Below are 17042 nucleotides of genomic sequence, written 5' to 3' on the forward strand. Positions count from 1 at the left end.
GCTGCTGATGAGGGCGAAATACCTTCGTGTAATTATAATAACCCTAATAGGACTACTTTCGAAAAAAAAAGGCAACGGCCCAGAGGGCTATACTACGAGAGCTATGACTGATAGTTTTATATATATATATATATATATATATATTCATCTCATCTATGGGATCGCATTCGCGCGCTGTTTCTTTGTCTCTGCGTGTAGTACAGTTAAGAGAGCCACTTTAAGGGCGGAGAAGAAGAAAGAAGAGAAAAGCAAAAACTGCAGCGCCGTGGTTTTAAAGCGCACCCGTGGTAGAGAAACGGAATGCGATATAAGCGTGCGTAGCCATGATACGCACACGACAAACTGCCTTAAAATATTTAGATTTGAGGGAAAGCTTCGTTAGCAAACGATAGCACGGCAATCAGCACCCGAATATAATTATAACCCTAATACTAATTGTAAATATTCATCTCATCTATGGGATCTAATGCGCGCGCTGTTTCTTTGTCTCTGCGTGTAGTAGTTGAGAGAGCCAGTTTACGGGCGGAGAAGAAGAAAGAAAAGAAAAGCAAAAACTGCAGCGCCGTGGTTTTAAAGCGCACCCGTGGTAGAGAATGGAATGCGATATAAGCGTGCGTAGCCATGATACGCACACGACAAACTGCCTTAAAATATTTAGACTTGAGGGAAAGCTTCGCTAGCAAACGATAGCACGGCAATCAGCACTCGAATATAATTATAACCCTAATACTAATTGTAAATATTCATCTCATCTATGGGATCTAATGCGCGCGCTGTTTCTTTGTCTCTGCGTGTAGTAGTTGAGAGAGCCAGTTTAAGGGCGGAGAAGAAGAAAGAAAAGAAAAGCAAAAACTGCAGCGCCGTGGTTTTAAAGCGCACCCGTGGTAGAGAAACGGAATGCGATATAAGCGTGCGTAGCCATGATACGCACACGACAAACTGCTTCAAAATATTTAGACTTGAGGGAAAGCTTCGTTAGCAAACGATAGCACGGCAATCAGCACTCGAATATAATTATAACCCTAATACTAATTGTAAATATTCATCTCATCTATGGGATCTTATGCGCGCGCTGTTTCTTTGTCTCTGCGTGTAGTACAGTTAAGAGAGCCAGTTTAAGGGCGGAGAAGAAGAAAGAAGAGAAAAGCAAAAACTGCAGCGCCGTGGTTTTAAAGCGCACCCGTGGTAGAGAAACGGAATGCGATATAAGCGTGCGTAGCCATGATACGCACACGACAAACTGCCTTAAAATATTTAGATTTGAGGGAAAGCTTCGTTAGCAAACGATAGCACGGCAATCAGCACTCGAATATAATTATAACCCTAATACTAATTGTAAATATTCATCTCATCTATGGGATCTAATGCGCGCGCTGTTTCTTTGTCTCTGCGTGTAGTAGTTGAGAGAGCCAGTTTAAGGGCGGAGAAGAAGAAAGAAAAGAAAAGCAAAAACTGCAGCGCCGTGGTTTTAAAGCGCACCTGTGGTAGAGAAACGGAATGCGATATAAGCGTGCGTAGCCATGATACGCACACGACGAACTGCTTCAAAATATTTAGACTTGAGGGAAAGCTTCGTTAGCAAACGATAGCACGGCAATCAGCACTCGAATATAATTATAACCCTAATACTAATTGTAAATATTCATCTCATCTATGGGATCTAATGCGCGCGCTGTTTCTTTGTCTCTGCGTGTAGTAGTTGAGAGAGCCAGTTTAAGGGCGGAGAAGAAGAAAGAAAAGAAAAGCAAAAACTGCAGCGCCGTGGTTTTAAAGCGCACCCGTGGTAGAGAAACGGAATGCGATATAAGCGTGCGTAGCCATGATACGCACACGACAAACTGCCTTAAAATATTTAGATTTGAGGGAAAGCTTCGTTAGCAAACGATAGCACGGCAATCAGCACTCGAATATAATTATAACCCTAATACTAATTGTAAATATTCATCTCATCTATGGGATCTAATGCGCGCGCTGTTTCTTTGTCTCTGCGTGTAGTAGTTGAGAGAGCCAGTTTAAGGGCGGAGAAGAAGAAAGAAAAGAAAAGCAAAAACTACAGCGCCGTGGTTTTAAAGCGCACCCGTGGTAGAGAAACGGAATGCGATATAAGCGTGCGTAGCCATGATACGCACACGACAAACTGCCTTAAAATATTTAGACTTGAGGGAAAGCTTCGCTAGCAAACGATAGCACGGCAATCAGCACTCGAATATAATTATAACCCTAATACTAATTGTAAATATTCATCTCATCTATGGGATCTAATGCGCGCGCTGTTTCTTTGTCTCTGCGTGTAGTAGTTGAGAGAGCCAGTTTAAGGGCGGAGAAGAAGAAAGAAGAGAAAAGCAAAAACTGGAGCGCCGTGGTTTTAAAGCGCACCCGTGGTAGAGAAACGGAATGCGATATAAGCGTGCGTAGCCATGATACGCACACGACAAACTGCCTTAAAAAATTTAGACTTGAGGGAAAGCTTCGCTAGCAAACGATAGCACGGCAATCAGCACTCGAATATAATTATAACCCTAATACTAATTGTAAATATTCATCTCATCTATGGGATCTAATGCGCGCGCTGTTTCTTTGTCTCTGCGTGTAGTAGTTGAGAGAGCCAGTTTAAGGGCGGAGAAGAAGAAAGAAGATAAAAGCAAAAACTGCAGCGCCGTGGTTTTAAAGCGCACCCGTGGTAGAGAAACGGAATGCGATATAAGCGTGCGTAGCCATGATACGCACACGACAAACTGCCTTAAAATATTTAGATTTGAGGGAAAGCTTCGTTAGCAAACGATAGCACGGCAATCAGCACTCGAATATAATTATAACCCTAATACTAATTGTAAATATTCATCTCATCTATGGGATCTAATGCGCGCGCTGTTTCTTTGTCTCTGCGTGTAGTAGTTGAGAGAGCCAGTTTAAGGGCGGAGAAGAAGAAAGAAAAGAAAAGCAAAAACTGCAGCGCCGTGGTTTTAAAGCGCACCCGCGGTAGAGAAACGGAATGCGATATAAGCGTGCGTAGCCATGATACGCACACGACAAACTGCCTTAAAATATTTAGACTTGAGGGAAAGATTCGCTAGCAAACGATAGCACGGCAATCAGCACTCGAATATAATTATAACCCTAATACTAATTGTAAATATTCATCTCATCTATGGGATCTAATGCGCGCGCTGTTTCTTTGTCTCTGCGTGTAGTAGTTGAGAGAGCCAGTTTAAGGGCGGAGAAGAAGAAAGAAAAGAAAAGCAAAAACTGCAGCGCCGTGGTTTTAAAGCGCACCCGTGGTAGAGAAACGGAATGCGATATAAGCGTGCGTAGCCATGATACGCACACGACAAACTGCCTTAAAATATTTAGACTTGAGGGAAAGCTTCGTTAGCAAACGATAGCACGGCAATCAGCACTCGAATATAATTATAACCCTAATACTAATTGTAATTATTCATCTCATCTATGGGATCTAATGCGCGCGCTGTTGCTTTGTCTCTGCGTGTAGTAGTTGAGAGAGCCAGTTTAAGGGCGGAGTAGTTGGAAGGCATACTTTCTAGGAAAAATGGCCGCTCAAGGAGAAGAGCGAACTCGAGCGGCTTTAGAGGCTAGGGAAACTGCCTTAAAATATTTAGACTTGAGGGAAAGCTTCGTTAACAAACTATAACACGGCAATCAGCACTCGAATACGACGAGAGAAATTACTGAGACGTGGAAAATTCCCTTGAAAAAAAATCTGGTTTGCTAGACAAATGCTTGTATGTATTGAACCTCTTAAAAGATGAGGGGTGAAATATGCGCTCACCGAGAGGGCATCTTCAGCACGAGACATCCACAAGGCACCTTACAGAGATGTGGAGAGCTTCGCGGCCGGAACGAAGCCTCCCTTCTCCGCCGTCCAAGAGGGGGAAACGCGCTTTCCGATCGCTCAAGGTTGCGCGGACAAAGCATAGCTCTAGCGTCTAGGGAAAGCTTAACCAGGTGCGATGGCGGCACGCATAGCGTGGGAAGCTAGCCGCCAGAATAACTATACCAAGGACTGCTGCTGATGAGGGCGAAATACCTTCGTGTAATTATAATAACCCTAATAGGACTACTTTCGAAAAAAAAAGGAAACGGCCCAGAGGGCTATACTACGAGAGCTATGACTGATAGTTTTCTACATATATATATATATATATATATATATATATATATTCATCTCATCTATGAGATCGCATTCGCGCGCTGTTTCTTTGTCTCTGCGTGTAGTACAGTTAAGAGAGCCAGTTTAAGGGCGGAGAAGAAGAAAGAAGAGAAAAGCAAAAACTGCAGCGCCGTGGTTTTAAAGCGCACCCGTGGTAGAGAAACGGAATGCGATATAAGCGTGCGTAGCCATGATACGCACACGACAAACTGCCTTAAAATATTTAGATTTGAGGGAAAGCTTCGTTAGCAAACGATAGCACGGCAATCAGCACTCGAATATAATTATAACCCTAATACTAATTGTAAATATTCATCTCATCTATGGGATCTAATGCGCGCGCTGTTTCTTTGTCTCTGCGTGTAGTAGTTGAGAGAGCCAGTTTAAGGGCGGAGAAGAAGAGAGAAAAGAAAAGCAAAAACTGCAGCGCCGTGGTTTTAAAGCGCACCCGCGGTAGAGAAACGGAATGCGATATAAGCGTGCGTAGCCATGATACGCACACGACAAACTGCCTTAAAATATTTAGACTTGAGGGAAAGATTCGCTAGCAAACGATAGCACGGCAATCAGCACTCGAATATAATTATAACCCTAATACTAATTGTAAATATTCATCTCATCTATGGGATCTAATGCGCGCGCTGTTTCTTTGTCTCTGCGTGTAGTAGTTGAGAGAGCCAGTTTAAGGGCGGAGAAGAAGAAAGAAAAGAAAAGCAAAAACTGCAGCGCCGTGGTTTTAAAGCGCACCCGTGGTAGAGAAACGGAATGCGATATAAGCGTGCGTAGCCATGATACGCACACGACAAACTGCCTTAAAATATTTAGACTTGAGGGAAAGCTTCGTTAGCAAACGATAGCACGGCAATCAGCACTCGAATATAATTATAACCCTAATACTAATTGTAAATATTCATCTCATCTATGGGATCTAATGCGCGCGCTGTTTCTTTGTCTCTGCGTGTAGTAGTTGAGAGAGCCAGTTTAAGGGCGGAGAAGAAGAAAGAAAAGAAAAGCAAAAACTGCAGCGCCGTGGTTTTAAAGCGCACCCGTGGTAGAGAAACGGAATGCGATATAAGCGTGCGTAGCCATGATACGCACACGACAAACTGCCTTAAAATATTTAGACTTGAGGGAAAGCTTCGCTAGCAAACGATAGCACGGCAATCAGCACTCGAATATAATTATAACCCTAATACTAATTGTAAATATTTATCTCATCTATGGGATCTAATGCGCGCGCTGTTTCTTTGTCTCTGCGTGTAGTAGTTGAGAGAGCCAGTTTAAGGGCGGAGAAGAAGAAAGAAGAGAAAAGCAAAAACTGCAGCGCCGTGGTTTTAAAGCGCACCCGTCGTAGAGAAACGGAATGCGATATAAGCGTGCGTAGCCATGATACGCACACGACAAACTGCCTTAAAATATTTAGACTTGAGTGAAAGCTTCGCTAGCAAACGATAGCACGGCAATCAGCACTCGAATATAATTATAACCCTAATACTAATTGTAAATATTCATCTCATCTATGGGATCTAATGCGCGCGCTGTTTCTTTGTCTCTGCGTGTAGTAGTTGAGAGAGCCAGTTTAAGGGCGGAGAAGAAGAAAGAAAAGAAAAGCAAAAACTGCAGTGCCGTGGTTTTAAAGCGCACCCGTGGTAGAGAAACGGAATGCGATATAAGCGTGCGTAGCCATGATACGCACACGACAAACTGCCTTAAAATATTTAGACTTGAGGGAAAGCTTCGCTAGCAAACGATAGCACGGCAATCAGCACTCGAATATAATTATAACCCTAATACTAATTGTAAATATTCATCTCATCTATGGGATCTAATGCGCGCGCTGTTTCTTTGTCTCTGCGTGTAGTAGTTGAGAGAGCCAGTTTAAGGGCGGAGAAGAAGAAAGAAAAGAAAAGCAAAAACTGCAGCGCCGTGGTTTTAAAGCGCACCCGTGGTAGAGAAACGGAATGCGATATAAGCGTGCGTAGCCATGATACGCACACGACAAACTGCCTTAAAATATTTAGACTTGAGGGAAAGCTTCGTTAGCAAACGATAGCACGGCAATCAGCACTCGAATATAATTATAACCCTAATACTAATTGTAAATATTCATCTCATCTATGGGATCTAATGCGCGCGCTGTTGCTTTGTCTCTGCGTGCAGTAGTTGAGAGAGCCAGTTTAAGGGCGGAGTACTTGGAAGGCATACTTTCTAGGAAAAATGGCCGCTCAAGGAGAAGAGCGAACTCGAGCGGCTTTAGAGGCTAGGGAAACTGCCTTAAAATATTTAGACTTGAGGGAAAGCTTCGTTAACAAACTATAACACGGCAATCAGCACTCGAATACGACGAGAGAAATTACTGAGACGTGGAAAATTCCCTTGAAAAAAAATCTGGTTTGCTAGACAAATGCTTGCATGTATTGAACCTCTTAAAAGATGAGGGGTGAAATATGCGCTCACCGAGAGGGCATCTTCAGCACGAGACATCCACAAGGCACCTTACAGAGATGTGGAGAGCTTCGCGGCCGGAACGAAGCCTCCCTTCTCCGCCGGCCAAGAGGGGGAAACGCGCTTCCCGATCGCTCAAGGTTGCGCGGACAAAGCATAGCTCTAGCGTCTAGGAAAAGCTTAACCAGGTGCGATGGCGGCACGCATAGCGTGGGAAGCTAGCCGCCAGAATAACTATACCAAGGACTGCTGCTGATGAGGGCGAAATACCTTCGTGTAATTATAATAACCCTAATAGGACTACTTTCGAAAAAAAAAAGGAAACGGCCCAGAGGGCTATACTACGAGAGCTATGACTGATAGTTTTCTATATATTTATATATATATATATATATATATATATATATATATATTCATCTCATCTATGGGATCGCATTCGCGCGCTGTTTCTTTGTCTCTGCGTGTAGTACAGTTAAGAGAGCCAGTTTAAGGGCGGAGAAGAAGAAAGAAGAGAAAAGCAAAAACTGCAGCGCCGTGGTTTTAAAGCGCACCCGTGGTAGAGAAACGGAATGCGATATAAGCGTGCGTAGCCATGATACGCACACGACAAACTGCCTTAAAATATTTAGACTTGAGGGAAAGCTTCGTTTGCAAACGATAGCACGGCAATCAGCACTCGAATATAATTATAACCCTAATACTAATTGTAAATATTCATCTCATCTATGAGCGCGACATTAAGCGAAAGTCCCGCAGTGGTAGCCATATTTTTGTTTATTTGAAGCGTTTCAAATGGTTTCGGAAGTGTATCGAAAAAAAAAGAAATCAGCCGGGATTACTAAAGCCTACCGCGCGTTCTGGCGTTTTTACCACGTGCCGGCCACTACATCGGCTTCAATTGCGTTGCGGCATGCCCCTCCCATTGCTTCCTTCCTCCATGGGCGCTTGCCAGGCGCGTCTTCAAGGCGCCCTGGCTCTCCGAGAACAATGCCAATCCGAAATCACAATATACCAGCATTCCCATGCGTTCTACAGCGTAGTAGCGCCAGATTTCAATCGTGCCAATGTAGTATAGTGTCGGGGTCAGTTACCTCCCTCCCCCATTTCCTCCTTCTGATTAGCTCTAGCATAACCGCTGTCCAAAAACTGTAGATAGGCTGAAGACACCATCGGGAACTGTCAAAGTCGCCTACATTGCGCGAGGCTCAGAGTGGTGTTGATACAGGGGCACCACTCACCATTCTTAATAGCTACCCGAGCGCGCAAGTTTTCGGACGCCAAGGGACAAGCAGACACGACGAGCAGAAGATACACGACTCGGGGCCTCTCGTTAGGCGCTCAAAATTTTTCCCGTTTTTATTTTTACACACACTTGTTAAGTGCTGTTCAAATTCAGCGAAAATATATCGTGTACCTAGGCGCGTTCAAGACCGCGTGCATGCGTCTTATTCGGCAAACAAGAGGTTAGGACCACGGAGAATTGACGCTATATCATGCAATTCGCAAAGTGCGGACAAATCAGCGGATCTCTTCGGCATGTAGATTCCTCTGGGTCGTATTTTTCGGCGACAACGTAGCCTAGCCACCTGCGAGATTATCTCACTGAGCTATGTCGAATGCTCGGTTGCGGCAATCGGAAGTTCAAATCCCCCCCCCCCCCCCCCGCCATCTTTGTTTTTTTTTTTTTTTTTTTTTTTTACGATGGCGTATCTGGATTTGACATCTCCAGGGCGCTGCCTTTGCAGGCTTGGAGGAGTGACGCCTGACACCGCCGAAAGATGACGAGAGCGAGTGGGGCTATAATAATCTGGGTACAACCAAATTAGGCAGGCCCACTCAACTTGAACAGCGACACTCCTTCACCAGAACAAAAATTGGCCTCCCTGGTGCAGTATTCGGCCACACACTCCCTGGTGATATCTACAATAATTCAATGGCCCTCAGACCCCAGCAGCTGCGGAGCACATGACCAAGACGGCGGTCGTATCTGTAACGGGTGATAAAATCTTCGGGTCAGGACAGGCCGGCAATGGGAACTGACCCGGTCAACCTTTAACAGCCGAACTCTGTCAAGTGAGGCTAGCTTAGCAGGACTCTTTGAGGAACTCTCAGACGTTGCTTGGGATATTATCGCCCTTAGTGTGATTAGAAGAACTGGTGAGGCTTATGCATTGCTGAATATCGGCCATGTCTTCTGCTATAGAGGTCTCCCTGATAAGCAATACGGGGCCGGGTTCCTAATTCATAAGGACATAGCGGGCAACACTGATGAATTCTACAGCTATAATGATAGGCAGCAGTTGTCGTAATCAAGCTTAATAAGAGCTATTGATTAAAGGTATTACAAGCCGCTGCAACATCCAGTCAGGACGCTCCAACATCCAGTCACGACAATGAGGAAGTAGATCAGTTTAATGAAGATGTTGAAGTAGCAATTAGAAAACTGCAAACTCGTTATACAGTAGTCATGGGTGACTTCCATACAAAAGTGGGGAAAACGCAGGCGGGTGAACAGGCAATTGGCAACTACGGCGTCGATTGTAGAAACGCTAGCGGAGAAATGCTGGTAGAATTGGCAGAAAGGAATAAGCTGACAATAATAAACCCCTTCTTCAGGAAACGTAGCAAGAGAGAGTACTGCTGAAAAAGCCCTAATGTTGAAACAGGAAATGAAAATGATTTCATACTTTCTGCTGATCCTAGCATAGTGCAGCACGTAGAACTTATAGGTAGCGTAAAGTGCAGTGACCATAGGTTGGTGAGGGCTAGGATTCAACCCAATTTGAGCAGAGAAAGAGGAAAATTGGTGCAGAAACAGGTCAATATAGAGGCACTAAGGGTAAAAGCAGATAAATTTAGGCTGGTACTTGCAAACAAATATGCAGCCTTAGAACAGAGAGATGATGATGATGACGTAGAGGTAATGAATCAAACCGTAACGAGGCTGGCTTCAGAGGCAGCAAGTGAAGTGAGAGCCAAGGCACCAAGGCAACCAGTAGGCAAGCTCTCCCAAGTAGCGAAGGACCTAATAAAGAAACGACGAAGAATGAAAGTGCACAACTCAAGAGATACGATAGAATTCACGGAGCAGACAAAACTGAGCAACAAGGCGAAAATAAGTGATATTCGAAATTTTAACGTGAGACAGACTGAAGAAGCCGTAAGAAATGGACACAGCCTCAACTCACTGAGAAGAAAACTTGACATTGGACAAGCCAAGATGTATGCACTGAAACATAAGCAGGGTAATATCGGCAATCTCGAAGGTGTAATAAAAGCAGCGGAAGAATTCTATACTGACCTGTACAGTACCCAGAAGACTAAGTAGTACTCCATTCGAAACAATAATGAACAGGATACATAAACTCCTCCTATAGCTAGACATGAGATCAGAAGGGCATTGAACGACATGAAAGTGGGAAAAGTGGCAGGAGAAGATGGAATAACAGTCGATTTAATCAAAGAAGGAGGAGACCTAATGCTAGAAAAACTGGCGGCTCTCTAAACAAGGTGTCTGTCGACTGCAAGGGTCCCAGAAAACTGCAAGGATGCAAACATTATACTAATCCACAAAGATGGAGTCGTTAAAGAACTGAAAAATTATCGGCCCATTAGCTTACTCCCAGTATTATATAAAATATTTGCCAAAAGACGAGTTAAAAGTGATTGAGGACCTTAACTGTGAGAGTGTAAGAGTGGGGTTGAATATTAATACGCAGAAGACAAAGATAATGACGAACAACCGGGCAAGGGAACAAGGGTTCGGGATCGCAAGTCAGCGTGTAGAGTCTGTGAAAGAGTACGTTTACCTAGGTTAAATATTCACGCGGAACCCTGACCATGAGAAGGAAATTCACAGAAAAAAGAATTGGGTTGGATCGCATACGGCAGACATTGTGAGCTCCTGACTTACCGTTATCATTGAAAAGGAAGGTATACAATCAGTGCATTGTACCTGTGTTGACATATGGGGCGGAGACTTGGAGACTGACAAAGTAGCTTGAGAAGAAGTTAAGGACCGCGTAAAGGGCGGTGGGACTAAGAATGCTAGGCATAAGTTTAAGAGACAGAAAGAGAGCGGTTTGGATCAGAGAGTAAACGGGTATAGACGATATTCTAATTGACATTAGGAGAAAGAAATGGTGCTGGGCAGGTCATGTAATGCGCACATTAGATAACCGTTGGACAATCGGGGTGACAGAATGGGTACAAAGAGAAGGGAAGAGCAGCATAGGACGGCAGAAGACTAGGCGGTGTGACGAAATTAGGAAATTTGCGGGTGCTAGTTGAAATCGGTTGGCGGACAGGGGTAATTGAAGATCGCAGGGAGAGGCCGTCGTCCTGCAGTGGCCATAAAGTAGGCTCATGGTGATGATGATGAATGTAGTGAGAAAGTGTATGTGAAAAATTGCCCAATGCTTGGCGTACTAGTTGTGACGTCATTGACAGCGCCAAAATAGCGAGAGGCCTCGAGAGCCACATAGGAGAGCAAGCGATGTATTGTGGCCCACTAGGCCAGGGGTCGCTCCCTAGCTGTTGCATGCAGCAGAATAATGTTTGCATCTTATTGATGACAGTGTCACCTACAGAGTCACGAATGTTTGTTTGGCGTGTTCAAAAAAAGTGTTGCAGTACGCCTTTACCAATATTAGAGTGAAGCTTCGCAGCAAGGATGGACGCACTCAGGTGACGTCTTTTGGTAACGTCCCTCTCTGGGAGTCAGCGAACGTTACGTTTTTGTAAGCGTATTTGCAAATTACCCTCAGGGCGCGGGAGCCCAATTGTCGAGATCCAATTTGGCATATATTTAGTAGACCCGACGTAGACACTAGTAATGCGCTTCAACGTTATCGGGTAAAATTACAAAGCCCGTTGTTAATGAACAAAATTATGGCGAAGCTGGCATTGTATTTGGAAATCCTGGAGGGCCTTTGAACGTTCGCAGATCTTTCTTGCCTTGATGTGTACTTGCTATGACAAGTATAACTGCAGTCTTGCAGTATTAAATATTTATCCGCGCACAAAGTTCGGCCGTCCTACATCTTCACAATTCTATATCACCGCCGTAGTCCTGCCCCTCCTCCGGAGGATTTGTGTGATGCGCGCCTGAGAATTTTGTCGTAAGCTCATCGCTCTGCAAAAACTATCAATCGAAGCGCGCTTAGCCTCTTTTGCGAAGTAACTGAGATGCCATTTTGCATACAGCTGCATTTTGCATACAGCTGCATTTTGCTTCCTTTTTCTCATTTTGTACGGGGCTTGACGATGCACACGGGTCGCTTTGAATATAAACATCTAGAGAGAGAGAGAGCGCGGATTTAAGTGCTCGGTGTTGGCCTGTGCCGATGTGCAAATGATGTGTCGCAGCAGTCGCGTCGTCGGTGCTACCCGCATGGCCGCTGGCCGAGCTGAGCCCGCAGCATCGCATGGCGCAGCCTGAAGGTCGGGTCTTCTCCAGCCTACTGAGGGTGTTCGAGGCGGCCGAGTGGGACAAGGTATTCGTCAAAATGGCACGCGTCGTCGTCAACTACTTTACTGATATGGCCTTCAAAGTGCTTTTCGGGTCCACTGGCAGCCGACGGAGCAGCGACGGCGCGCTCAAGGTAAGGCAGCTCAGATGTCCCTGTCAGATGAGTGTAGGAGAGGAGTCCCCCATTAGACACAGAATCGCAAACCGCTAGTCCAAGGGACTGTCGACAACAATCTGCACCTTTAATACCACTGGACATCTTGAATATTATCTTATAAATGGAAACAAACTACAGATCTCAGGCGCCCTCTAACATAAAGCTATTCCAATTAGTGTGTACTCCAATCTTCTGACTTCAAATTCACGTAACCATACTGACGCAAGCATCGATCGGACACCCGCAGCCCAATCAAACGCGTTCCTTATTTATAGGAGATCACTTTTTTATCTTTCAAAGCGAATAGCGTTGCCTACATATAGCAGTTTTTCCGATCTAATTGGCTGACACGAGTCGAGGAGCACGCTGAAATGGAGATGGTTTCGATGGTGCCGAGCCAGAGCAGTGAAAATAGATAACTGGGTGAGGAGGGTCGTGCGGGCGCCTGCGATTTGTCCCTTTCCCTTTACACACCTTGCGGTGGGTAGTCGAAGATCGCGGCGGCGTGCAACGGAAGGGTAAATATGCCACTAAAACGCATCCTCGGCAAAGAAGAGTTGGCTGAACGATGCCGTGTATGTACAGAAAAGGCTCGATAACCTTATAATGTCATGCAAAAATGTTTAATATACGCAAGTCCATGCTCCCCGAAAGCTCCGACTTGCCAGTGCCAGAGCGGTGGGCGGGAAGCCAGCTTCTATTCCTTTCGGAATCGGGCAGTGCCCGGTTATTAAAAACATTGCTTTGTTTGGCATATTATTGCGCCTTTAACGCGTTTAGGTCATTTGCACACGGTGTGTAGCCACGGTTTTACGACGTCGAGTGAAAGAGAGGCGATGTGGACGTTTGACCATTAGCAGAGGGCTAATGCCAAAAGGTGTCGACCCAGAAATAATTTTTGCTTTGTTTGGTCTAGTCATGCATTATCAGTGAGCAGGTGTCATATTTTAATGGTTTTCGCGACCTGGCCTGACAGACAGGCAAAGGTAAGATTGCCCAAAAATTTTGGTCCGATCGTGGAGCGCTGACTGCAGAATTGGAATAAAAAAAATGCAATAGCTTTGCGTTATAGCGCCGCAGGCGAAGTTACGAGCGACTACTTGTACTCATTTTATACGTATTGTTTCATTCAATTCACTTATTTTCTACACCACTGATGTCGAGGACAGAAGACAAAAGCCAATATGATATGATGTAGTGTGCGCCCTTTTTTTACTGGCAGCGACAAACAGCAGACGATAAACATTGTCTAACGTACTTAATTTGTCATGAGGACGATAAAGAATATAACAAATTTTTCAAAAATTAAACAATACAATGCCTACATAATAAGTAATTTTCATAGCTACAGCCGTACAGCATCTATAGTCAGTCTGACCTAGCATTGATATACAAAAAAATTAAAATAGCAGAAAAGCGGCACAGAAATTACGTACATTGTAGATAATACAATACAAGCAATAATCGTTTCAGTTAGATATACAGAAACATTTGACGCACGTAATGCAAATATGAAATGTTGAATTTCATCAGAGAAAGAGCACATGTGCTCTTGATCCATAGGTTGCAAAATATTCCATTCTTGTAGGAACAGGTCCACAAGTATACTAGTTTAATTATAGTGCAGGAAAAATAAGTTATGTGATGTTGGCATTGTTTTAACGGTAGGGAAGGTAAAATCACATCATTTGAATAGTGTGAAACGTTTTCTTTATCTCACGTAGTCTTGCTTTTTGGCGACATTTGTTCATGCCACTGTGAGGGTTTCGAGTTCGACTATTCTGCTTGCTGTGGTGGCGAACTGTGCAACCCAGCCATGCTTTCCGCAGCTCCTCCGAGCTGGACGTCAGCGACGCGACATGGCCCAGTACGTACTCGAGCGGCAGCAGCAGGTGAGCCAACTGCCCCCGGACTGCCAGCGGCGCATCGCCTGCCGAGTGGGACAACACTTGGGCAGCGTCAACAGCCTGCGCACGCTGGCACCCATGCTCAGGTATAATATAAGCTCGACCCCTCTACGTCTCGCAAGGAAGCGCTATTACAATATCAGGACTCTCGTAACCTTACGATTCCATTCGGGACTCCATTGTCACCTGAAGCAAGTCCGAAGTCTTGCTGCCTGGTTCACTTTGCACACACTTTCGCCAGTTCTCCGACGGAAATGAACGAATAATATTATTACCGGGAGAAAATACACTCGATAATATATTTGCAAGATATATACGAAGGGCAGAAGACCGGCATACAAGATGGCGCCCGTGCGCATGACTGTCGGTGATTGTAGTCTTCGTTAGTCCCCTCATCATCGTTCGCACCTGCAGTGCCTCGTAGCATGAGCCCCGGTGGTGAAGGCGCTGCCCCGGCATTTGGTATGTACGAGTGATATCGCTTCAGTCGAGCAACGTGAACGATATCAGAGGAGGAACGCTGTGTGGAGGTATCGAGAGGTTGTAACTCGTAGGTCACGTCTGTCACTTGACGCAAGACACGGTATGGGCCGGAGCAGGGTGAAATCAGCGTCTCACAAAGAAGAATTCGCCGTGCTGGTTACCAAAGAAGCACGATGTCACCAGAGTTAAAGAGGGGAGCACGGTGACAAGCGTCATATATGCGTCGTTGCTTTTCTTGGGAAGTGCGCAGAGGCAGGCATACAATCTCACGTGCCTCGGTCGCTCTAGATATGGCATTTAAGCCATATTCTGACGTTGTATTGAGAATGGCTGCGAGTGTCATGTCAAACGGTATATGGTCTCGTCCGTATAAGATAGAAATGGAGGGAAGCCAGCAGAATCATGGTGGGACGTATTGTAGACGAATGTGACGAACGGCACAACAGCATCCCAGTCACGGTGGTCGGTGGGGACGTACATAGCAAGCGCTTCTGTGATAATTCTATTGAGCACCTCGGTGAGGCCATTGGTCTGAGGCTGATACGTCATTGTAAACTTGTGCTTTGTAGCGCAGGTGTGCAAGATGTCCTGGACAACGTGTAAGAAAAAGTAGCGACCCGGTCGGTAAGGAGTTGTCGGAGAGCACCGTGGTGATGTATCGCTGCATCGAGAAGGAAGTTGGCGACAACGGTTGCACCACTGGTAGGGAGAGCCCGTGTGATGGCATACCGGGTGGTATAGTCCGTAACAACTGCTATCAACTTGTTCCCACTAAGCGATACACGAAAAGGGCCAAAGAAATCAAGTCCAACTCGAAAGAATGGCGAAGATGGTATTTCAATGGGCTGAAGACAGCCAGCTGGTAGGGCAGCTGGTGTTTTGCGGGGCTGACAAAATATACAGGAGGCGACGTAACAAGAAACGGAACGGTAAATACCGGGCCAGAAGAAACAACGCCGAACATGCTCATATGTCTCTGAGTGTCCCAGATGACCAGCGGTTGGGACATCATGCAACTGTGCTAGCCCAGTCTAGCGCATATGCTTGGGAACGACCAGTAGCATTTCAGGACCATAAGGGTGCATGTTGTAATGGTAGAATATGCCATCTAGCAGCGCAAACATACGCAAAGAGGGTGAAGTTCGCTGATCCGTCAGGCTGAGAATGGTGTCTCGCAGGTGAGGGTAGCGTCGTTTCTCATCGACGATGTCACCAAACGCGCTAAGCGCGAGGACGCAAGTTGACTCGGCCGTCTCAGGCTGGCCGGGTGGGTCTACGGGATGGCGTGAAAAGTAATGAGCCTCCTCATGGAGTCGGCCTATCTTATACACCACTGTGTAAGAGTACTTTTGGAGCCGTAGAACCCATCGACGGAGACGTCCAGCTGGATCTATTAAAGACGAAAGCCAGGATAGGGCATGGTGATCAGTGATAACTGTGAAAGGGCGTCCGTAGAGGTAGGGGTGAAATTTACCTACTGCCCGAATGAGGTCGAGGCATTCACGTTCAGTGATCCAGTAATTGCGCTCGGCTAGTGAGAGAGAACGGCTAGGTTTCACATGACATGGCCGCAACCATGCTGTCGTTGTGCCAAAACAGCGCCCATACCGTTGTCGCTGTCGTCGGTGCGAAGGTCCGTTGGGGAGGACACGGCAAAGTGGCCGAGAATCGGTGGCGACTAGAGTCACTTCGTCAGCTCAGCGAATGCACTAGCTTGGTCAGGAGCCCAGGAAAATGTTGCGTTTTTATTAAGAAGTTCCGTTAGAGAGCGTGTGATGTCAGCAAAATTTCGCACGAATCTGCGGAAGTTGGAGCAAAGGCCTACAAAGCTTCGAACGTAGGTGGGCACAGAGAAATGCTTGACCACGCGAACTTTCTCCAAATCGGGACGAACACTCGTAGAGTCAACAAGGTATCCGAGCGCATTAATTTGCCGGCGGCCGAAGTGACATTTCGTCGAATTGAACTGAAGTCTCGCTTTGCGGAACACTGAAAGAACTGTCGAGAGATGCTAGAGGTGTGGGTCAAAAGTCGGCCAAAAGACAATGACATCATCGAGTTAGCACAAGCACATTGACCACTTTAAACCGTGAAGAAGTGCGCCCATCATTTGTTCAAATGTAGCAGGAACATTTCATAGCCCGAATGGCATCACCTTAATAAACTAAATGAATGAATGAATGAATGAATGTTTGATCTTTAATGGCGCAACGGTCCAGTGTGGCCAATGAGCGCCATGCACGTGGTAATGAGTTCGCAGTGCATTATGTCATTAAACTAATAGAGCCCATCAGGTGTAACAAACGCCGTCTTTACACGATCCTTGTCGTCAACTGCAATCTGTCAATACCCGGAAGGAAGGTCTCTCGAATAAAAATACTTGGAACAACTGAGACCCTCAAGGGCATCTTT

At 45.6% G+C, this 17042-nt stretch overlaps 1 protein-coding gene across 2 annotated transcripts in view; it reads left to right on the top strand.

Moving 5' to 3' along the window:
- Window positions 1-17042, top strand: part of LOC129387064 (uncharacterized) — a 210049-nt gene that overhangs the window by 177075 nt on the left and 15932 nt on the right. The window contains exons 2-3 of one of the 2 annotated variants that reach the window (XM_055075783.2): window positions 11981-12216; window positions 14070-14233. In XM_055075783.2, coding sequence (XP_054931758.2) covers window positions 11981-12216; window positions 14070-14233 — 400 coding nt within the window. The remainder of the gene's footprint in view (window positions 1-11980; window positions 12217-14069; window positions 14234-17042) is intronic. The other variant, XM_055075784.2, reaches the window with a different exon arrangement.

Source organism: Dermacentor andersoni, chromosome 2 (genome assembly GCF_023375885.2).
Source record: "Dermacentor andersoni chromosome 2, qqDerAnde1_hic_scaffold, whole genome shotgun sequence".
In the NCBI taxonomy this organism is placed as follows: domain Eukaryota; kingdom Metazoa; phylum Arthropoda; class Arachnida; order Ixodida; family Ixodidae; genus Dermacentor; species Dermacentor andersoni.